At 38.0% G+C, this 24,677-nt stretch overlaps 1 protein-coding gene across 7 annotated transcripts in view; it reads left to right on the top strand.

The window, feature by feature from the left end:
* Positions 1-24,677, top strand: part of FRY (FRY microtubule binding protein) — a 437,325-nt gene that overhangs the window by 320,731 nt on the left and 91,917 nt on the right. For all 7 annotated transcript variants that reach the window (XM_059144289.1, XM_059144291.1, XM_059144290.1 and 4 more), the window contains 10 exons: positions 43-129; positions 2,263-2,522; positions 2,955-3,144; positions 3,762-3,886; positions 6,118-6,175; positions 7,036-7,127; positions 7,467-7,639; positions 8,736-8,896; positions 9,833-9,943; positions 15,637-15,791. In XM_059144289.1, the coding sequence (XP_059000272.1) occupies positions 43-129; positions 2,263-2,522; positions 2,955-3,144; positions 3,762-3,886; positions 6,118-6,175; positions 7,036-7,127; positions 7,467-7,639; positions 8,736-8,896; positions 9,833-9,943; positions 15,637-15,791 (1,412 nt within the window). The remainder of the gene's footprint in view (positions 1-42; positions 130-2,262; positions 2,523-2,954; positions 3,145-3,761; positions 3,887-6,117; positions 6,176-7,035; positions 7,128-7,466; positions 7,640-8,735; positions 8,897-9,832; positions 9,944-15,636; positions 15,792-24,677) is intronic.

The raw sequence follows: 24,677 nt of genomic DNA, 5'->3' as shown, positions 1-24,677 counted from the left end.
TTTTTTTTTCCCATGGAGAGTAATTGCCCACCCTTTGTACAGGATGATGACAGGCCTATGATTGATGTCATGGATCAGCTAAGTTCGTCCATTCTCGAAAGTTTCATTCACGTAGCTGTTTCAGATTCGGTAAGTACACATTTGATCCTGATCCCTAATTGTTCTCAAGTGTAAGCTCCAGACCTGTCTGAAAAAGGGAGACAAAGAAAAATGATGTAGAAGAACTCTGGGGTTTCATGTCAGATAATAAACTGACACAACAGTACTTGTAAAAACAAGACAAGGTTTTCAGATACTGGCTCAGGAAACATTCAGATAAAGTTCAAACAAAATTTGAACCTTAGGGATATAGATAATTTGCAAACTACAGTTTCAGAAAGAATTGCTCAAGATTCCTTAAGAAAACTAATTATTTATCGTGCTTATCACCACCATGTAACTTATATGGGGTGCTTTACAGTTTATGGTGTCCTTTCATATTTATTACCTTTTTCGACCCTCCTAGGTATTGAAACTCAAAAATATTAAGGGGCGGAGCCGTGGTCCCACGGGGAAGTGTTAGGGCCTGGATTTGACCTTAGTTAGGCTCCGAATCTAGTACACCTTTATCTGCCATTCAAATACATTCTTCCCTTTTTAAAGAGCATATTGGCAGCTTTCAATTTGCAGAACAAATAGAAGGAAAATTGATACTGATATTAGTTATCTGATTTTTTTAAAAATCAGTCTAGCGTAGAAGAGGGATCTGGATTAATTTCAGCTCAGTTGCTGGAAAGAGACCCTGCACATCGGGGACCGTTCACCGCATCCACATGGCTGAAGCCCTTGTCTCTTCCTTTCAAATAACTATAAATGAATAGAGACATATCTGACACATAGAAATGAATACAAAGCCTTTCCGTGGTCTCTCTCTCTCACTGAGACTGAGCACAGATCACTACCGTTAGTGGCCCTGCCATTGCTTACAGTTGTAGTGATAATGATCATTACTCAAACTATTAAGCCAGGCAGGACAGACTTTCAAAGTGATATTCCATAGCCCTACAGCTTTAAGAAATTTAATTTGGTTTAACATGGAATGGAAGAGTCCAGTTTAATTATCTCATATCCATCTCTTATTGGGCTGTAGATGATAGTCACGTGATTTTTGTTCTGTTTATCAGAATCAAAATTGTGGGCCTGGGTTTCCTAGGTCAGCAATACTACACTTAAGAAGATACACGGAAAAGGGAGAAGAGGAATGTGCCTGCTCTGTGCCAGGTGTTTCTACATTCCTTATCTCATGTGACTCACCTGAAGATTAGGTGAGATTAGCATAAATAATTCCCAAGTCATAAATTAATATCTCCCAGACAGAGACTCTGGGATGGTCGATACACTTCCCGGATCACAAGCCTGTGTTGGAAATCTCGTCTCTGGCCCCCTTACAGCCAATGAACTGTTGAGATCACTCGTGACACACCCATAACCATGGGAACCTGTAGACCCAAGAGATAATATGGATCATTTTAATTGCCAGATAGTCATAAAGGGAATTGTCTCTCCTGGCACCACAGCTGGATTATTTGAAACCTGGTCTTCCCGAAACTTTGATTTTCTAGGCTTCAAAGAGAATGACACATACAAACTTATATGAAATATAGATCAAAAAAGTTTTAGAATGTAGTGTTGTTTTGGCTTGATATCACAGGACAAGAATAAGTAGGCTTCTTACCTCAAAAATCATCCGTGATATGCCCTTCATGAAAGGGATTACGTTTTGCCATCTCCTCAAGTCAAAGGGAAGGTAGTTTAGTCCAAGAAACAGAAAACAAGATTATAGCATTTAATAGCCCAGGATACTAATTACAGGGATAAAAACACATTGATGAATTTCAGAAATTAATAGCTTTTTGGAATTTTAAGCGGCAATCCCAGGGTCGAGTTTAATTTTACTAAAGCCATTTATTTCTCAACAACTATTTAATGAGCATCTTCAGTGTCCCAATGCACGTGCTGTGTGGCATTAAAACTGAAACAGGACCCAAGTCTCTAAACTCTGCCCTTCAGCGGCTTGTATTCCAGCATAAGACACAGCAGTGGCTAGTACAGAGCAACATCCAATGTTGTAGGTGTGGGAGGGGTGTTTAGATTCAAAGCTTGGCCCTTTGCAGAGGTGGTCAGGAAAGCAGTGTGGACAAAGGGGCTCAAAGGTGGAGCCCTGATGGGGACCAGTCATTTACCGTGGAGCTTTGATTCATGGCCCTCTTCTCGCACCTGCAGGCAACCTTACCGCTGACCCACAGCGTGGATCTGCAGTGGTTGGTGGAGTGGAACGCAGTCCTGGTCAATAGCCATTATGACGTGAAGAGCCCTTCCCATGTCTGGATATTTGCTCAGTCTGTCAAAGACCCCTGGGTCCTCTGCCTCTTCAGTTTCCTGCGGCAGGAGAACCTGCCCAAACACTGCCCCACAGCCCTCAGCTACGCCTGGCCATATGCCTTCACTCGGCTGCAGTCCATCATGCCCCTGGTAGACCCAAAGTAAGGAAACTATATGTCTTCCTTTGTGTTGTTGATCATTCACCCTCTTACGTTTTCCTTTTACCTAACTGATTTGCATATTATAATCCTCTCTAGTTTCTGTACTTCCTAATACAGAATCCTGATCGTGGAGTAAAAACAGGTCAAAAGGTCTTATCTAAACCTAGTTTTTTTTTTCGTTTTCCTTAATAATCCCTATGATTGTCTGAGTATAGAATGTCAGTCCCTTAACGGTGAAAGCAGTCTTCGACTTTGATTCAACTTCCCATTCAGCAGAGACATCCCCTGTCCAGACAGTTTGTAACAGCATAGACTACCCTTGGCAGACAGTTGTTCAACTCTATTTGAGTGCTTCCTAGGATCTTTATTTAACCAGTGATGTTTAAAGTCCAGAACTTACTTTCACTCTTGTTTTCAAATCCGTATTTCTAGTAGCCCAATTAATGCCAAGAAAACCAGCACTGCCAGCAGCGGAGACAATTATGTCACCTTGTGGAGAAATTACCTTATTCTTTGTTTTGGAGTTGCAAAACCCAGTATAATGAGCCCGGGACACTTAAGAGCGTCCACTCCGGAAATCATGGCGACCACACCTGATGGTACAGTGAGCTACGATAACAAGGTGACGTGACATGCTTCAGAAGAATTATTCTGTAAGGTTTTTTTTTAGCTTGTTTGTCTAGAGTTCACAGTGCGTATTACACTGTGCCTGCCATCTGGAGTCTGTGGGATCAGATTTGCATCCTACACATTTCTAAATTCCATTGAGCCTTGTTGTGCATAATTTATTATTCCTCTCTGACAAGAGAACTGAAGATGAAGTTGAGAAACTTGCTTAAGACCACAGAGTGACTTATATTTATAAGTGCCCTGAGGCACTTGGCTTTTGCCCTCCAAATCACATTTCCCTCACAACCCCCAAGCACTTGCACTTAAACTATGCCTTGATTAAATGACCTTGCTAAGAATGGTTTTGGAGACTTAATTGGTTAAAAAAAATTCTGTTACAATAAAAATATTCTTTAGAATTTGTGTCCCAGGAGAAAAATGCATTCATTGTGCTGTTTAGAAATTGATGCCTGTCTATGTGTTTTGTTTTGTTTTGTTTTTCTGAAATGATGGCAGTGTTTTGGGCTGTGGTTTCGTACTTTGAAACTGTTATAATGGAATCATCATTTGATTAAAGGAAGCATCAGTTATCATGTTACCTCTTTTTCACTCTTAATCAACTTGTTTCAGGCCATAGGCACCCCATCGGTGGGAGTTCTGTTAAAGCAGTTGGTGCCTTTGATGAGACTAGAGGGCATTGAGATCACAGAGTCCTTAGTTTTAGGATTTGGAAGAACAAATTCCCTTGTTTTCAGGTACGGTAGTCTCAATGAGTTCTGAATTCATTCCTGCCGCTGCTCTCGTGGGTCCTGTCTTTAACTTGAGTTTGAGTTTGTGTGTCGGCATGTGCCTGGGCATTTATAGGCTTTGCGCCATTTCCTTTGTGTCCGCGTTGCTTGACGTGCATGGAGCAAGCGTTCCTCGTGACTGCCTTCGCTTTTCCCTGTGGTCCTTGCGGCTTTGATTTGACGTCTCAGATTTTATCTCGTGTGCAAGCTTCTTTTAGAGAATATAAATGAAGAGAATTCAGTGTCCATCGCCGATGAGCCAGACCGTTCAGGGGCTTTGCCATCAGAACAATGAGGTCTGCTCATCGGCCATTCATGCAACAGGCTCACAGGTTAAGCACCAATAGAACTCTTCCAGGAGTATTCTGTTACACTGGCCCATCTCTTTGGAAGGTGCTTTAACTGCCTTAATAGAACCATCACGTCTCACTTTCTGGATCCCTAACTCATTTCACACCTTTAATCAAATAACCATTCCATCTGAGGCAGTGTCAAAGCCCTTTGAAAGAGCCGTCATAAAGTGCTAGTTCGAGCTGCCTCTGGTGACTTCAGCTAAGCAGTGAACGCCTATAAGCAATTCAATTAAAATTCTGACCTTTTTTTTTTTTTTTTACATAGATAGAGAAGGGAAAGCTCCAGGCATCTGCGAGAAACTGTATTTGAAAAAGAAAGATTAATGAGGCCTTTTAGATACCACTGGAAAAAAAAATATCCATTACATTATTCACATATACAGTCAGATTTTATTCTCAAAAAAAGTAATTGTGGGTTCTGATACTTGAGTACCAGTGAACCAGTAATTTACTCCTTACTAGTTAAATAGTTAAGACAAAGAATCATGTAGAAATACTACAGGAAAATAAGAAAAACAATTCCTGGAATTACCTAACATTCTTTCCCAAAGAGCCTAAGAACCTAACCTTTCCCAAGGACGTGTGCTCTTATATATCTTACCCCCTCCATATTCTTAGGGGTGGATAAGATTATATAATTTGTTAGCTAGCCGTGTGAGTCTGGAAAGCATAATGTCTCTGGGCCTCGGTTCCCTCACCTGTAAAATTGTTATAATAAATTAAAATGAAGTGTATCCAATAAAAAAAAAAAGAAAAATTGTTATCATTATAGAATCTATCTTATGGATGCACTGAGAGGATTAAATATAAAAATGTACATAGTAAATATTCAGTGAATGGCTGCTATTAGAGGAGATCATTAATATTATTTCCATTTCTTCGATAAAGAACTTCTAGCATCTGTGTTAGAGAAATCTGAAATGGAATGCAGGTTTTGTCTCTCAGCATAGAATGCCATAAAGTTTACCTTCCTAACTTCAGATTTTGCTGGAGGATGACGTCTTATAGCACAAAACATCCAGCCGGAATATTGCAGGGTGCTCAGGCATAGAGTAGGTTGTAGACAGAATTTCTGGCAGAAACTAGAGCTCATAATTTTGTCGTCTTGACATAGAAGTTCATAAATTATTTCCCAAAGAAGAGAAATATTTAGATTAGTGGATAGAAAGCTGAGAACTAGAGATAATGGGAACAGGTGAAAGATAGATAGATGATCAAACTTTTACTTTTACTTTACCAGAGAAAAGGTTTTGATGAAAACCTCCTTATTGTAATACTTGCCACAATTTGCCTGTATCATGTAGCTCAAATAAGGGTTTTATCTTTGAACCTCCAAAAAGACTTCATTTTAAAATCAACTGTCAGTCAGTCAGTCAGTCCCCTGAGCACAGGTTCCAAAAGTGATGCCCGGCAGCTGCTCCCCTCTCTTTTGCTCCTGTGAGACTGAACATGTCTTCTGTGAGGGACTCAATTTGGCTTATCTTCATCCCCAGTGCCTGTAGTGAAGTGTTCTGATTTTAATAATCACTTACAAAATACTGTTTAACTGTTTATAGAGGGCATCTTGCCATAGAGGTCTCCAGAACAGGAAATCAAAATCAAGTCAACAAATATGTATTGAGCCAAAATTATAAATGTAACACTGGGATGAAAACCAGTAATGCAAAGCACAAGCCAATACCTGGTTCCAGTTTACCATGTGACTGAGAAACAGAAAGTCCAGGGGGAATGTGAGGTCAGAGCCAAAGTGAGAAAAGCACATGACTTAGGATCAATGGATGTATTTGGTGACAAACGTGGCGTCAATAATAATGAATTTCAAATGCTGACCTTTTTCCTCCATAGAGAATTAGTGGAAGAACTTCATCCATTAATGAAAGAAGCTCTGGAACGAAGACCAGAGGTAAGATTTTTAATGTAAATACTTTAACCTCAGTTTATTGAACAATGGTATAGTATAAATTTAGATGATACTTAATCATTCCCCCACCCCCCCAAAATACACATATTAACAGTGAATCTTAATATTTTAACTTTTGTTATTTTTATTATTGCTCAGTATTTGAGTATTTAGTATAATATGGTTCCTATTTTAAAAGATTTTTGCTCTAAACTCATGAAGGCAAAACAGCACAGTCCTATGTTTGTAAAAATATTTCATTCTTTTGCAGGAGGTTTGAGTTGATTGAATTTGGGGTTTTAGCTATTTACTTATCTTTTGCAAGGAGTTGGATGGTCAAGAATATTATTTGTTCATCTAGCATAAGAAGCATTTTTGTCAACTTTATTTTTCCTGAAGTGTACTCTGAAAAGGACAAATTTATAATGTAGCGGGGGTGGGGGGAAGAGACTAAGACAGAAAAAGAAGCTTCCCATATAGTAGATAAGATCTAAGAAGTAGCAGAATTTTAGCCCTGTGACTTGCATGACAAGAACTGGTGGTATCCTTCGTGTCCACTCTTTCTGCTGCTTCAGTGACTCTGTCTTTCAGTAGCTGCTGGGAGCAACTAGGAAATGAAGCTGGTTAGTTCCGAACGTTGCCACCTTGTAAATATTTATTGACCCACTTAGGATCTGTTTCTTTTATAACCCATAATAGCAAGCATTTTCTCTAAGGATTTGGAAGAAAGAAAAACACCCTCATCTTTTATGTTTAGGAAATTGAAAATAGCTAAGTGAATCTTTCCTTTAATACAGTTCCCCAAAGCAAAGTTAATATTGTTTTGCCTACGTGCCGAAACAGAATTCCCTCTTTTTACACAGAACAAAAAGCGCCGAGAACGGCGGGACTTATTAAGGCTGCAACTACTTCGAATATTTGAGCTTCTGGCTGATGCGGGTGTCATAAGTGACAGGTAGGGGGAAAGTCGAATGAGTTCATCTCTCCTCACTAAACTGGCCTTTTTGTCTCTCTTTCTTCGTATCTGTCTTGTCTGTCTTTCGTTCTTTCTTTCTTCCTTTTTTCCTTCCTTCCTTCCTTCCTTTTTAAAATATGTTACCTTTAACTTTCACTCAGAGAAGTCCAAAACCTGTTGCTGGTTTTTTTCCCCACATTTATTTACACTGCCTGTGGGTCAAGAGCAAATTTAGCGTGCGACCCCTGGCAGTGAATCTTATTTTCCATGAAGCATGTACTACTCTGACATAAAGACTAATCATCTGAAAGCTTAATCTTTTTTTTTTTTTTTTCCCAGCACAAATGGAGCCTTAGAACGGGATACTTTAGCCCTCGGGGCTTTGTTCTTAGAATATGTGGACCTGACCCGCATGCTCCTAGAAGCTGAAAATGACAAAGAAGTAGAAATTCTTAAAGATATCCGGGCACATTTTAGTGCCATGGTCGCCAACTTGATTCAGTGTGTTCCAGGTACAGTGATGCCTCACTGCGAAGTCCCGTCCTTGCTTGAAAAACCTGTTGTGTTCCTCACGGCTGTGCTTTCCTCTTTCATCCTCCTGGCCTGTGTGCAGGTCTGGGAAAGGGTCCTTCGTTTGTTTCAGGCTACTTGGGAATACCCATGTGAACAGATTGCGGTCATTCAGCACAGAGTCAGAAAGGGAACAAGAGGAGTTAAATTTGGCTTTGTGCTTATCCCATTATTTCTATTCTTTGGGTTCCCATCTGAAAATGAATCTATGTGATTTCCAGGGGAAGTAATTCAGAGAGAATTTCACATAAACTTCATTTCTTCCTTTTCATCGTGCTCCCCTGTGAACATGAGATCCAACTCCACAGTATTCCTCCTCTTGACCCTCCAAGCAACACATTCCATAGAATTCTCTACAGCTTAGTAAATTATATTATTATATTATTGAGAGGTTTTGTCTTTTTTCCCCACAGAGAAAATGGGTATGAGACCTTTTCATCTAACAAAAGCACAGAGAATAAAAATAGCTGGCCAGTGTGGTGTCAAAATTAATTAACTGTAATTAAAAGTGTTGACATAATTACAAAAGGCCACAGTTCAACTGGTTCTACTTTTTCATTATTTTGATGTGGCAAAACCTTCTTCTTACCAACCCTCCTCCTCTTGGATGACCCAGAGTTCAGATTTGAGAGGACTTCGTCAGTGAGAGTGTGTTTGTTTCAAATGGAGGGCCATACATTATATTTCCCAGTATTTCTACAGATGGGTGGAGAGAATGTTTGCTATGTGAGCAGCAGCCGAGTGGGAGTGTTCTAGTTTTCCTAGACGTTGATTAGAAAGCAGTGTCCGTGAGTCTACTTTTTATCTCTGCTTCCCACTCTGGACAAGGTGCCGCCGACTGCAGCATGAGAGGACACTACACTTAGAAGATTAGGCTTGCCTTTTTAAAATGCTCATTTCATTACCTAAAGAAAACTTGAGTTATGAAATAAAATTACTCCTTTCCTCAAAATGTGAGCATCATGTAGAATAAGGACATAAACTGTATTCACTATACTTTTCAGTCTAGGAGACTCTAAACTCTGTTTTTCTCTCTAGTTCACCACCGAAGATTTCTGTTTCCCCAGCAAAGCCTGAGGCATCATCTTTTCATCTTATTTAGCCAGTGGGCAGGACCGTTCAGCATTATGTTCACCCCTCTGGATCGCTACAGTGATAGAAATCATCAGATTACAAGATACCAGTATTGTGCTTTAAAGGTAGGGCACCTTTGTCTCAGGCAATGACTTTTGTCAGACCAGTAGTCTCTCTCCTTAAACTGACAACCATGCCCTAAATAAGGTTAAAATAACAATATGATATGTTAAAATGTACGTGCAAAGGCAACAAACACACACACCTTTAAGTACATAAGCTGAATTTTTAAAATTCCAAAATATACACACACCAACATAAGTGGATGGCTGTGTATAAATATGTAAATAATCCAACTGGGTTCTCAGTTTCAAGACACAAAACTGTTCCCAGCTCTTACCTTTATCTAGTGCATGAGAACCACATGGTTTTTCTTATTGACCCTGGAAGCAGCTGCCTTGTCAGTTTGTTCTTGCCTCAGTGGAGCTGATTTAAACCCGGACCCTCATAGCCATGGCAACCTGCTAATCACACAGTGAATCAAGATCACCCCTTCTCCTGCATTCCCTTGCTTCCTCTCCTTTTCCAAGTAACTAAAGTTTATGTTCTTAATTTTTTTCTGATATTAAGAATCACAATTATGTATTTCCATATTTCCCATGGTTTGTCAACTTACTATATTAGCCAAACAAAACTTGTAAAGCTATATTTACCTTATAAGCTGAACTTACTCACTTGAAATCACTGAAGGTAAGTTTTAAATACTGTGAAATGGTAATTTTGCTGTGAGTATCTTACTCTTTCATCATAAAGATTTGTTATCATAAAATTTTATGTCCATGAAGTTACACATTTTGGCCTTTAATTCTTATTTAAAAATCCAAAATTGGGAATCTGGTGCTTCTTGGTGAACCTAGTAAGGAATACTTTAAGATCTGTGACAATAACTGCTTGAGAAGACCCTCATCATTGACCAACATGGGAGTTAAGATTTAGGGAGTCATTTGTGTGTTATTAGATCACTGCAAGTTTCATTCTGTGTGGGGTTGTTTCATTATCAGGCAATGTCAGCAGTGTTGTGCTGTGGCCCCGTGTTTGACAACGTGGGCCTTTCCCCGGATGGCTACCTGTACAAGTGGCTTGACAACATTCTGGCTTGTCAAGATTTACGAGTAAGTATTAGCCAAAACTACATCGTTTTTAAATGTCTAGGGTGTTCTGTCTTGATCGGGTTACTAAAGTGCATGAGTGTCGTTCACAACCTGATCTTCACATATCAGCCTAGGAAGTGCTGGCTTCTGAGCTGTACACATTACATCATGATGCATCAGGATAAGAAACACAACATACTTACCAAAGTTGCCATCAGCTGGGCCCAAAAGCAAGTCTCCACAAACGTCGTATGATTGAAAGGACGCAAACTACTTTTGCTATTCACAGTAACAATGAGCTAGTGACCAATAATAAGATAACCAAGAAATGTTCATCCAGATAACTAGTGAATCAAAGAACAAATAAAAATAGAAACTGAAAATTGTTTTTGGCCTGAAGAATAACAAAAATACCACATACTAAACTTGTGGGCTATAAATAAAGCCTTGCTTAGGAATGAAATGTATAGCCTTGAGTATATGTCCTAGAAAGAAAAAAGGCTGATCATCAGTGACCTAAGCATCCATCTTAGGAAGTTATAAAAAGAATAGCGTATCAAACTGAAAAAAAAAGGAAGGGAATAATAGAGATGAAAGCAGAAATTAATGAAAAGAAAAAAACAGAAATGATTGTTTAAGCCAAAAGTTGAATTTGTTAAGACGAATAAAATTAATTCATGGCAAATCTGATCAAGAAAGAGAGAAGGAAAAAAAAAAAGATAGAGAAGACACATGTCACCAACATCAGAAATATAAAGGGACTATCCCTACAAATAGTAGATATTAAAAATAAAAGAGAACATATGAACATATTTGTGCCAATAAACCTGAAAATTTAGGTGAAATGGACAAATTCCTAGAAAAACACAGAAAAAAAGAAAATCTGAATAGTCATAAGTAATAAAGAAATTTTATCTGTAATTAAAAGTCTTCCTACAAGGAAAACTTTACGAACAGGTGGCTTTACTGTTGAATTTAACATTTGAGAAACAAATTGCATCAATTTTATAAAAAATCCTAAAGAGAAAACAGCTCAAGAGAAATACATCCCAGCATATTTTACCAGACCAGAATAACCTTTTACTAACACCTGCCAAGGATTTAATGAGAAAAAAAATTTAAAGACAATTTTATTGAATAGCATAGATACAAAAATGCAAATAAAATATAAGGAAATTGAATTTAATGATACATAAAAAGGACCATTCCTCATGATCACATTGGCATTATACAAGAACTTCAAGATTGGTTTAATATTCAAATATCCATCAATTTATTAGTATTTAATCATATTAATAGAGTCTCAAGAAGGAAATATGTGATCATCTCAATAGATGCAGAAAAACATTTAGTGAAATTCTACATGTATTTATGAAAGAAACTCCTACCAAAACTAAGAATAGAAAAAGAACATTCTTAGTTAGATAAAGGGTGTCTAAAAAAACCCCTATTATAAACATCATAGTTAATGGTGAATATTGAAAATATTCTGAGATTAGAATGGCCAAAGACGCTTGCTTTCACCACTTCTGTCAACATTATACTGAAGATCATAGTCAATGCATTCGGAAAGGGAAAATTAAATATCAGGAGTGAAAAAGAAGAAACTAGGTTATAGATATAAATGTGAAAGCTTAAAACACTGAAGTTTCTAGAAAATAATACAAGAATACAGGAGGAAATCTTAATCCCTGGGGTCTGAGTAAGGTTTCTTCAACAGGATGCAAAAGTTACTAATTGTAAAGAAAGATCAGTTAATAACTTCACCAAAAGACATACCGTTAGAGTGTGAAAACAAAGCAAAAAATAAAAAATAAAAAGAGGGTAAACAGGCTAGTCACAGAGTGAAAGATGTCTGTAAGATAAATCCTGTACTTTTTGTCTAGAGTATATTAAGAACCCCTTCAGATAAATAAAATAGAGACATTCATAGAAAAATGAGCAAGTGACTTACACAAGCAATTTACAAAAGAGGTTATTTCACTGGCCAATAAACATAAGAAACAGTTCTCAATTATCATATGATCTCACAGATATCTGTGAGAATTTGAGTAACAAGACAGGAATTTGAGAGGAATTTGAGTAACAAGACAGAGATTCAAAGAGGAAGGGAGGGAAAAATGAAACAAGATGAAACCAGAGAGGGAGACAAACCATAAGAGACTCTTAATCTCAGGAAACAAACTGAGGGTTGCTGGAGGGGAGGAGGGTGAGAGGGATGGGGTGGCTGGGGGACAGACATGGGGGAAGGTGTGTGCTATGGTGAGAAAATAAATAATAAAAAAAATAATAATAATAAAAGAAAGAAACAGTTCTCAAGCTCATGAGTAATCAGATGCAGACTCACCACAGGAAATATTACCTCAAATCCACCAGAATGGTGGAGATTAAGAAGATGCACGGTGTCAATGAGGAAACAGAGCAAAAGGAGCTCTCATACAAAGCTACAGACCCCTCACTGAAATGGACAGGTCATCCAAGCAAAAGATCAGCAAGGAAATAAAGGCCTTAAACGACACACTGGACCAGATGGACATCACAGATATATTCAGAATATTTCATCCCAAAGCAACAGAATACACATTCTTCTCTAGTGCACATGGAACATTCTCCAGAATAGATCACATCCTCGGTCCTAAATCAGGACTCAACCGGTATCAAAAGATTGGGATCATTCCCTGCATATTTTCAGACCACAATGCTCTAAAGCTAGAACTCAACCACAAAAGGAAGTTTGGAAAGAACCCAAATACATGGAGACTAAACAGTATCCTTCTAAAGAATGAATGGGTCAACCGGGAAATTAAAGAAGAATTGAAAAAAATCATGGAAACAAATGATAATGAAAATACAACGGTTCAAAATCTGTGGGACACAACAAAGGCAGTCCTGAGAGGAAAATATATAGCGGTACAAGCCTTTCTCAAGAAACAAGAAAGGTCTCGGGTACACAACCTAACCCTACACCTAAAGGAGCTGGAGAAAGAACAAGAAAGAAACCCTAAGCCCAGCAGGAGAAGAGAAATCATAAAGATCAGAGCAGAAATCAATGAAATAGAAACCAAAAAAACAATAGAACAAATCAACGAAACTAGGAGCTGGTTCTTTGAAAGAATTAATAAAATTGATAAACCCCTGGCCCGACTTATCAAAAAGAAAAGAGAAAGGACCCAAATAAATAAAATCATGAATGAAAGAGGAGAGATCACAACTAACACCAAAGAAATACAAACTATTATAAGAACATACTATGAGCAACTCTACGGCAATAAATTTGACAATCTGGAAGAAATGGATGCATTCCTAGAAACATATAAACTACCACAACTGAGCCAGGAAGAAATAGAAAGCCTGAACAGACCCATAACCAGTAAGGAGATTGAAACAGTCATTAAAAATCTCCAAACAAACAAAAGCCCAGGGCCAGACGGCTTCCCGGGGGAATTCTACCAAACATTTAAAGTAGAACTAATTCCTATTCTCCTGAAACTGTTCCAAAAAATAGAAATGGAAGGAAAACTTCCAAACTCATTTTATGAGGCCAACATCACCTTGATCCCAAAACCAGACAAGGATCCCACCAAAAAAGAGAGCTATAGACCGATATCCTTGATGAACACAGATGCGAAAATACTCAACAAAATACTAGCCAATAGGATTCAACAGTACATTAAAAGGATTATTCACCACGACCAAGTGGGATTTATTCCAGGGCTGCAAGGTTGGTTCAACATCCGCAAATCAGTCAATGTGATACAACACATCAATAAAAGAAAGAACAAGAACCATATGATACTCTCAATAGATGCTGAAAAAGCATTTGACAAAGTACAACATCCCTTCCTGATCAAAACTCTTCAAAGTGTAGGGATAGAGGGCACATACCTCAATATCATCAAAGCTACAGAGAATAGAAATCGGAATAACCACCTTGGAAAACTCATTGGCTTTATCATTAAGGTTGAACATAGTACACCCTATGACCCAGCCATTGTATTCAGATATGCATTTCATAAAATATATATCCAGTATGCATAACCTAAGACACATACAAAATTGTTCCAAGCAACATCTGGAAACAACCCAGATGTTGATCAGTGTAGAATGAATACATTATGAAGTAATCACATATCAGAATACAGCAGTACCAGTGAATGAATGTGGAAGACTCTCAAACATGAGTTCTGTGAAAGAAAACAGACACAAAATTATATGCTATATACTTCCATTGCACAGAGTTCAAAACAGCCCAAGCTAACCAGTGGTGGTGGAAGTCAGGATAGCCATTCCTTTGGAAAAGGAGAGAGAGGCTGGGGATGGGACAGTGCATAAGGCTGGCTTTGGCTTGGCTGCTAGTGTGGTGTCCTGTGTCTGGTGTTCACACTGGTGTGTTCAGTTACCATAACTCATCATTTACTTGTGAATTATATATTGTGTATCTTACACTCCAATATAAAGTTTCTAAAGCTCAGTAAAAACTGGCTGATTGTCTTTCAAGTTGAACTAACTTTTTAATGAAATGCTATTTTTAAGTCCTTTGTGATAGCATCATTGGGTTTTATCTGCTGCTAATTACTTAAGCCTATGGGGAACAGGGCTGATGATGTTGACCATCCAACTAGAATATTGCTTCCATCTTAACCTCCACCCTGTAGGTAAAACAACAACAAAACAACAAAAAACTAACTTTCCTTCTGCACCTGGTTGCACCAGGCAAGTGAAGGAAACAGAAGGAGACAGGCAAATGTTACTCTCTGACGGGAATATGGCCTCCAAGGCACCAGGCTTCTCCTGGACAAATGTGACCATCCAGTATTTGACAGTAGCTTCAGAAACTGTCAGTAAAGGATCCTACTATTTCTATCTGCTATCATGATCATTTCATGTGAGAGTCTCTGATTAAGAAGAGTTTATTAGGAGGCTCCTGGGTGGCTCAATTAGTTAACTGTCTGCTTTTGGCTCAGGTCATGATCTCAGGGTCCTGGGATCGAGCCCCAAATTGGGCTCAACGGAGAGCCTGCTTCTCCCTCTGCCTCTGCCTCCTGCTCCCTCTGCTTGTGCCATCTCTCTCAAATAAATAAATACATCTTTAAAAAAAAAAAAAAGAGTTTATTGGTACTGCGTATCTTTTTAAAATATTGCCAGCTATGTTTACTAATCAAGCCCCATAAATATATTCTGATAGTTTTCCTCAGACTTCTATGCATAAAGGCCATCCTTTTATATATTTCATTTTTAACCAAATATATGTATTCTTCAAAAATATTTTAAATGCAATAAGGAAACACTATCAACAAAGTCTTCATTATTTTCATTATACTTTCATTATTTTCATTATACCTTTCAGAATTAAAAATTAATAAGTGAACCCTATATAAGACAGATTTACAGAGAATCTGATTTAGTTTATACATACATTTCAATTTTCAGTTGCATCCTCTTAAGAAGAATATGTGGAGTAAAAATTCAGTTGAAGAAACACCTGGCTAGCTCAGTCAGTAGAGCACGTTAACTCTTGATCTTGGGATTTGTGAGTTTGAGCCCTGTGTGGGGTATAGAGATTACTTAAAAATAAAATCTCTTATAAAATTAAGATGAATACTCTGTCTCCATTTTCATTTTACCCAGTTTATATTGGCTAAGCATGATTGTGTGCCTTTCCCTGGAAAAACCTCTCATTAAGCATGAAAATTGCTTTTCTCCATGTTATTCAGGTTCATCAACTTGGCTGTGAAGTTGTCGTCTTGCTATTGGAACTTAATCCTGACCAAATTAATCTTTTTAATTGGGCAATTGACCGATGCTACACAGGCTCCTACCAGCTCGCATCCGGCTGCTTCAAAGCCATAGCAACTGTGTGTGGAAGCAGGTATGAATTCTTGTTAAGTGGAAGGTTCTAGTCAGTGGCAAGTACAGTGAAGGTTGCTCTTCATGATATGAATATGTGAGGGCTGACTGTTTTGCAATTATCTGAGCAGAATAAATTCTAAAGTAATACGCAATGGCCAGTATTTCCTGTAAGTCTGCAGCTACCGTGATTTTTCACATTCTCCAGAAGAGTGATGTGTAGTTATAGCACCCTTCTTATTAATTGCCTGGAAATTCACCAGGACGTCTGAGAGCAGGATTTGAAAATGATAAAGAAGGTACACTGAAGGAATTAAAGGAGTTTCTAGAAGTGTTTGTGACAGGTGGGAACTCTAAGCCCATTAGCCATCCCAAGACCAAACTAAACCAAGGAAGCAACCTGAGAATGTTATATCTCCCTATTTAAAAAAAAAAGAAGAAGAAGAAAAAAGTAAAAGGGGTGCCTGTGTAGCTCAGTCTTTGAGCATCTAACTCTTGATTTCAGCTCAGGTCTTGATCTCAGGGTCATGAGTTCAAGCCCTGCATTGGGCTCCACCACTGGGCATGGAGCCTACTTAAAAAAAAAAAAAAATTAATGTTATAGCTCTCTTGTCCAAAACTTCAGAAAGGAAGAAAAGAAAATGTGACACCCTGGGTTCCATGGATTATACTTGTAAAACCACCCTCTCTAATTGTGTAAATTAGTGAGGTCATTCAGCTCTGTAATTTATTTAGTGAAATAATTTCACTATTTCAGTGCAGTAATTTCATAGCTAAAATGAAAGGGTTAATGGAGACCACAAGGTGCATAAGCTGTTCCCAAGAAAGAGCTTATGCATTAGAAACAGAGAAGGCAGCTCAAGTTTATCTTTGAATAGACTCATACAGACTATTGATTCTCCTTTTTAATTAAATGTTGAATTTTAAGGGCGCCTGGGTGGCTCAGTGGGTTAAGCCCCTGCCTTCGGCTCAGGTCATGGTCCCAGGGTCCTGGGATCGAGTCCCGCATCAGGCTCTCAGGGATCCTGTTTCCTCCTCTCTCTCTCTGTCTGCCTCTCTGCCTACTTGTGGTCTCCCTCTGTGAAATAAATAAATAAAATCTTTTTTTAAAAAAAATAAATAAATGTTGAATTTTAAGTAGCTATCTTGAGCTACTGGATGAAAGGAATAAAGTGAATTAGTTTTAAATTCTGACCTATTACAACCTATTCAGTTCTAAATTAATAAGAACAGAATATTAGAAAATCTCTACTTTCAATAAACCTAAAATGAGCATGCTGTTTCAAGAGAGAGGTTTCTCTTTAAAATTCTTAGCTTTCATTTTTAAAGGTGGTAGATAACATTTCACATCTAATTTACATGTTCTATAATCTTAATAGTAGAATGTTTATTATACACTTTTATCTCAAAAGTTACAGCAGATGAATATAATCTATACTGTCCGATCTGCCATCATTTTATTTCATGATGTTAACATTATGAGATGATAGTTATACCTATAGAATATTATAGAAATAGCAAAATCTTGCAAAAATCTCTTTCTCCAGAATATTTTTATTTTCAGATATTTTGATATTTTCAAAATAAATCTGTTCACATGACTCTTTGGTTTTGAAAATGTATTTAGAATATGTCTTGGACCATAGATTCCCTTTGACAAAAATTAAAACAATAAAAGTTTCCTTTCTTTGCTGCCTTTCTCCCGGTGAACTCGATGTGAACTATCCTAGTCAAATTTATTTCATTGCATGGCCATCTCATAAAATATTGCACTACATTCCTCTGAGTGAATCTAGGTATTTTTCCTTAAGGAGCACAAATAAATGGCTATGAATTTAGCAATATCATCTCAGTTTTAGTAATATCTCCAGTCACAAAAATATTGAATCATAAAACTTCCCATATTCAGATTTTTTTAAGGTATCATTCCAAACTATTCTGCTTTCTTAGACAAATACTGCAGATCAACTTACATTCATGACCCTCATCTATCCTGCAGGAAGTTTTGAGGGCTAGACTCCGACATCAACACAACCTGTCCCCCGAGACAGTAGCCAACTCTTCTGTCATTTGTCACCACAGGGCATGTCCAGAATTTAAAATTTCAGCTGTGGCTTAAATTTGCTCTCTCTCCTCATAAATTCTCAGTCTGTGTAGTCTAGATAAGCCTCCGGATTTGTTTGAACAATCTTTGCATTTAATGTTTTCAGTACTTTTTGTGAAAGCAATTCTGGTGTTTTAGCTTTTGCTTTGTTTTCCACAAGTTTGCTTCTTAAAAACACCTAGGTACCTTATGTTATGAAATAATATGTTCCTGAAAAGTCATACCTAAACCAGGTCATATTTTATCTTTCTCAAACAAATAATCTGTACAGTAACTCCTACAAGTCATATTCTTAAGTGAAGAATCTTTCTTGTAAAGAATTATCTCCTCCTTTTCAGATAGAAATGAGCATATGCTGGATTTATTTTTGTAGGAATGTGACAGTTTATAACCAGACTCATTTATTAAGGAACAATTTACAATTGACTATAAAATACTTTTAAAAAACTGAGCGTTTTTTAAAGTGCTCCTCCTAAAAAAATAATAATAATAAATAAATAAATAAATAATAAAGTGCTCCCCCTGAATAAAATTTTCTACTTTTAGTTTTCTGCTTTTAGAATCAGCCATTTTTGCATAATTTAATATATTAATCCCTATATTCATCAGCTGTGATAATGAAAAAAGTAGTTCTCTATGTTCTTTTTTTGTTTCTTTTTATTTCTATAGAGGACTCTGTGAGAGTGTGTGTGTGTGTGTGTTATGAACTTTCTAAAATCTAGACAAAATTGAAACTGTAATTATAACTCTGATATATTTAGTGATATTGGGAAGTTTGGAAGTCAGTGTGGATTTTAAATAAGACCAGGAGAAGTAAGGATAAAAGTAGAAAGTGGTGGTAGAACTGGCAATATTAATTTTGAAGAATTTTTTATAAAATATGTCTTACATTTGACTAAAAGCTATTAAGTGCAGCTCAGTACTATAATGTAGCACAAGAGGAAATAGCTCACCTGTCAGGCAGCAATAATTCAAATAACTATTTGACTTTTGTGTGTGCTCTTATTAATTTCCCCTCAACTCCAAATTATATCAGTACTGAACAGATAAAGAAATTGAGAAAGATTACATGGATTTCCAACATTCTAAATCAAGGCAAATAGTATGATTTATATTAAAAGTGTAGGCGGTTTCCAATTAGTGGCTTAACAGAGTTCTTCACATTTAATTAAATACTTGAGAGTTCTATTGTTTTTACCCTTATCCTCCAACACACTACTACAATGTATTTAATAAGTGTTTTAGAATAATATATAAGGTTAAAATTTTTATTTATATTTTGTTGGGTTTACTTTTGGAGGTAGTTTCTGCTGCCATTGCTGTTTGTATGTCTGCTTTGCCGTAAGCTAACTTCTCATAATCTTTCCTAATTTAAATCAGGCCCAGCAAACTTGAATTATTAAAAGTAGATGTCCCAAGTGTCTTGAGGAAATATCAGCTATCTGTTACCAAGGAAGACAAAGGTAGCTTATGATTCATGAATCCCAGTCACACTCCCTAGCTGGTGATGCATAATCTCATTTGGTTTTGTCAGTCAGCTGGAGTATTCCAAGAGCTCACAGAGTTTAGGAACCTGGGCTCAGAAAACGTGCCATCTTGAGTTTGAATTTAGCTCTGCCTCCAGTCAAGCTCTGTGCTCCTGAGCAAGTTACCATAAACACTTTCTCATTTGTAAAATGGGAATACTGGTATCATTAGGTTAAGGATTAAATTTAACCAGTCTTTCCTTTTAATATGGTACATGCTAGCGTCAGGAATTGCAACCATGTACAGAAATGCATCAGGATATCTACTAAGGTATTTTAAAATAATGAAAAATAACCTCAAGCCTGTTTATAGAGGGATGAGTAAACAAATCATGGCATTTTTTAAAAAAAGATTTTATTTATTTAACAGAGAGAGACACAGCAAGAGAAGGAACACAAGCAGGGGAAGTGGGAGAGGGAGAAGCAGGCTTCCTGCCAAGCAGGGAGCCTGATATGGGGCTCAAACCCAGGATCCTGGGATCATGACCTGAGCCAAAGGTAGAAGCTTAATGACTGAGCCACTCAGGTGCCCCAAATTATGACATTTTTAATCAAGTCCTTAAAAATAGATCAATGTATCTGAGCATGAGAGCTATCTGTGAACTATGAATCCAATTTCTTGACCTAAGACCAAGCACATACATAGTAGGCACTCTGTAAACACTCTTACTCAATAGCTGTTGGAAGCGGAAAGCTATGATGTAATCCATTCTATCAACTAATGAAATTAGTTTCTCTCCAGAACACCTCAAAATTCTCTGAGCTTTGTCCTTTCATTCTATAGAAGTCAGGGCTAGCGGATATTTCCCAAATTCTTCAAAACCTCCTCTCTTTCAGACCAGGGAAATAAAAAAAAAAAGAAAAGAAAAGAAAGAGTTTTATTTTCTGTTTGCTTTCTGAGTTACATCTGCCTTTTATATTTATTTTATGATTTGATTTTTATTCTGAATGATCACAGCTATCTTTATCTTTTATCGTTCCACTGCCTCCATTGAATAATTTAACCACTGAAAGGTATAAGATTTTGTTTCTAAGCCTATTTTAACCATATAAATACAGATGTTTTATTTGTACCCCTTCACTCATTTGAGATCTCATTTTTCGCTTCTCTGGGTTTCTTTCATTTTCTGTCTCTGTGTTGTTATTTCCTTCAATGCTGTGCTCCATAAAGTCCATAGTTCAATCCTAGGCAGCTAATTGAATGTGCCAATGATATAGTCCAGTGCACGGCTCTGCCTAGGAGGGAGATTTTGTCTTCCCTTTTCCTGCCTTTAAATCCCCAGCGATCTAGCAATATTTGCCAGTGTCCTTTTCTTTTGCTTCAAGTTTTTTTTTAAATTCCAGTTAGTGTTCTTTTACATAAAAATGCGTAGGTGTTAAATCTCCATGTTAGAGACAGCAGCATAAGATATCTCTGTTTCTGTGGGGCTCCCAGAGTGTCCTTTGTACTTTCTCAGTGCATTCCAGATACTGCAGTTTGTTAGAACTCCAAGTTAGACCAGTTATGAAAGTACTGTTCTGGGCTGTCCAGGAAGCTGATAGCACCATGGATAAGTTCGTTCTTTGGAGTCAGACTTTATCCAGGATGCAGTCTAGGTACCACTGGTCAAATACTTTGTCAAGTACTTAATGTACATGAACTTGGTCGAGTACTTAATGTCTCTAAGCCTCTAGGCTTGCCGGGAAGACAAAATAACAAATCTAGGTAAAGGCCTTGGCAGAGTAACCAGCACAGAGTAGGCAGATCATAACATAAATGTTATCCATCGTTCTTCATTATCCTCACCACAGCATGTACACGGGCTTTCCCTCACTTCTCATCTGACAAATCAACCTTATGCTTTTTTGCTCATTTAATAACAAAAGTTTTACAAGTAATCCAATCAGGAAATGGGCAAAAGACATGAACAGACATTTCTGCAAAGAAGACATCCAGATGGCCAACAGACACATGAAAAGTGCTCCACATCACTCGGCATCAAGGAAATACAAATCAAAACCACAATGAGGGGGCACCTGGGTGGCTCAGTGGGTTAAAGCCTCTGCCTTCGGCTCAGGTCATGGTCTCAGGGTCCTGGGATTGAGCCCCGCATTGGGCTGTCTGCTCCGCGGAGAGCCTGCTTCCTCCTCTCTCTCTCTCTGCCTGCCTCTCTGCCTACTTGTGATCTCTGTCAAATAAATAAATAAAATCTTTAAAAAAAAAAAAAAAAAAAACCACAATGAGATATCACCTCACACCAGTCAGAATGGCTAAAATTAACAAGTCAAGAAATGACAGATGTTGGCGAGGATGCGGAGAAAGGGGAACCCTCTTACACTGTTGGTGGGAATGCGAGCTGGTGCAGTCACTCTGGAAAACAGTATGGAGTTTCCTCAAAAAGTTGAAAATAGAGCTACCTTATGACCCAGCAACCGCACTACTAGGTATTACCCTAAAGATACAAATGTAGTGATCCGAAGGGGCATGTGTACCTGCATGTTTATAGCAGCATTGTCCACAATAGCCAGACTATGGAAAGAACCTAGATGTCCATCAACAGATGGATGGATAAAGAAGATGTGGTATATATATACAATGGAATACGATGCAGCCATCAAAAGAAATGAAGTCTTGCCATTTGTAATGATGTGGATGGAACTAGAGGGTATTATGCTTAGTGAAATAAGTCAGAGAAAGACAATTATGATATCTCTGATATGAGGAATTTGAGAGGCAGGGTAGTGGTTGTGGGGGATAGGGAAGGAAAAAATGAAACAAGATGGGATCTAGAGCAGACAAACCATAAGAGACTCTTAATCTCAGGAAATAAACTGAAGGTTGCTGGGGGTTGGGGGGGTGGTTAGGGATAGTGTGGCTGGGTTATGGACATTGGGGAGGGTGTGTGCTATGGTGAGTGCTGTGAAATGTGTAAGCCTGATGATTCACAGACCTGTATCCCTGGGGCAAATAATACATTATATGTTAATAAAAAATAAATAAATGTTCTAGGGACACCTTGATAGCTCAGTTGATTAAACATCTGCCTTAGGCTCAGGTCATGAGCCCAGGGTCCTCAGTAGGAAGCCTGCTTCTCCTGCCTGCTGGTGCTCGCTCTCTCTTTGACAAATAAATAAAAACTTTAAAAAATAATAAATTTTTTTAAAGTTCTAGAAAAGTAATCATTTTGGAATGCAAATTAGTAAAGCCATTTTGGACAGCAATATGGCATTATCTACCAAAACTTTAAATGTTGCCCTTTGACCCTGCATGACCTCTTCTAAAAATCTGTTCTAAAGAAAGAACATTTGGTGTTATAACATTGAAAAACACTGTAACTATGAAAAATGAAAATAACCTTTAAATGTCTGCAAATGCAGGTCAAAGTCTGGGCTTCTCAGGAAACAGACACAGGGTGGATATTTGAGGGCAGGATGTTAATTAGGGAATGCCCTTGGGGTCAATATCTAGGGGGAAGTGAAGGAAGCAGGACTGAGCAGAGAAAAAGAGACCTCCACCAGTCCCACAGGGGCTGCTGCTAGTTGTGGGCATGACCTTGACTTAGGTAAATTTCTTTGGCCGAAGGCAGTTCCCAGAGAGGGATTCAGCCAGAGATCTCAGCCTCCAACACTAGTTGGAGGATTGAGTGCCTCAGTCCTGAAAGGGAGATCCAGGTAGCACACCGCAGCATCTGCTACAAGGTTGGTTATTTATGGTATAACCTTATTGTGGAATACTGTACAGCTGTTAAGAAGAGTGGGGAAAGGCTCATTCACTGAAAAGGGTCATCTCCAAACAATGCACATGGGTATAATCACATTTATGTTGACAATCCTGTGAGATAGGGAAGAGTACTTATTTATATACACACTTTAAAAAGGGTGGTTGCCTCCAACAGTTGGGGGAAAGAAAGGAAGTGAGCATTTCCACATTTTATTCTGTACATTTACCTACACTCAGCACCAACTCACCAGCTGTGTGAGTGAGCCGTTTTCAGAATACTCTGGCCTTATGTGCTGTTTGAATGTTTTTTTGAAAGTTGCATTCATGTGTTACTAATAAGATAAAAAATTAAATTTGATTAATATCAAAAATAAGAAATGAAAACTATCCTTTCTCATGTATTTAACAAGTGCTCACTATAATCTCTTAGTAAGCTTACTGGAAGGTGGACATATATTTATAATAATATGATGCCTTTCTTGAAGGATGATTGTTCAAAAACAGAACTTCTTAGGCAATTATAATTATATTATAGAATCAAAAAAAGAACCCACAAGAAAACAATCACTTTTTTTTTTTCACCTTCAAGCCATCTTCTTCTGCTTTCTGAAGTTTGCCTCAAGATAAATGTCACTCACTCACTCACTACCTATGGACCATTTCCTAATTGTTTATTTCACCAAGAGTTTTCTATCTATGACCTCTCTTCCACTGGAAAAAAAACCATACAGATTTTTTAAGTCATCTTTAAAGAGTATTATGTAGCAAGAAAAGAAAATGTATTTAAGTTCCGTGTTCCATTTGATTATACTGCTAAGAGCCACATCACCTTTTGGCTGGGTTCCTACTCCCCACCCCCAGTTTCCATCCCAGGCATGCGATCAATTACCAGATCCTGCCCGTTTTCTCTCCTTAGTGTTTTTCAGATCTTGTCCTCTCCTTTCTGTCTCTACCATTCTTGCCCTAATTCACACATCAGTTCCCCTTTGGAGTATTGCAACAGCTCCCAATATCGACCCCCTTACGAATCCTTTCTCTGCAGAGCACACAAGAGTGCTTCATCAAAAGCGATGTCATTGCCTCACTCCCCTACTGCAAATCCTGTAGGATCTTTTTAACTTTTAAGATGAAGTCCATCAGCTGGTTATCTTCGGAAACCTAGTCCCATCATCTGTTCCTCTACTAACTCTTTTACTCGGTCTGCTACACAGAGACTCTTTCCTTTCCAGAAGGGATCTTGCTGCTTCCTTCTTGTCATTTTCAAAATGCGGTTGTCTCTGCTTGGAACACTCCCCTGTGTTACCCTTTCCATGACCTGGCTAATGTCTCCTGGCTCTGCAAATATCAGTTTACTTGTTTCCTCCTGGAAAAGGCTTCTGTCACCCCAAGTCTGGCGTAGGTGTCCCTCATCGGGATTCTGTAGCTTGCTGTGCCTACTCTCATCATGACTAGATCATATAGATTATCTCCCTAACTATATAGTAAGTCTCCCTTAGAGGAAGAGACCAGCCTTACTTAACTTAGTGTCATGAGTACTGTACAATTGTTCCTGGTATATGTATGGTGATTCCTATGTTT

Source organism: Mustela lutreola, chromosome 13 (genome assembly GCF_030435805.1).
Source record: "Mustela lutreola isolate mMusLut2 chromosome 13, mMusLut2.pri, whole genome shotgun sequence".
Taxonomy (NCBI): Eukaryota; Metazoa; Chordata; class Mammalia; order Carnivora; family Mustelidae; genus Mustela; species Mustela lutreola.
This window is presented reverse-complemented; position numbering and strand designations above follow the sequence as displayed.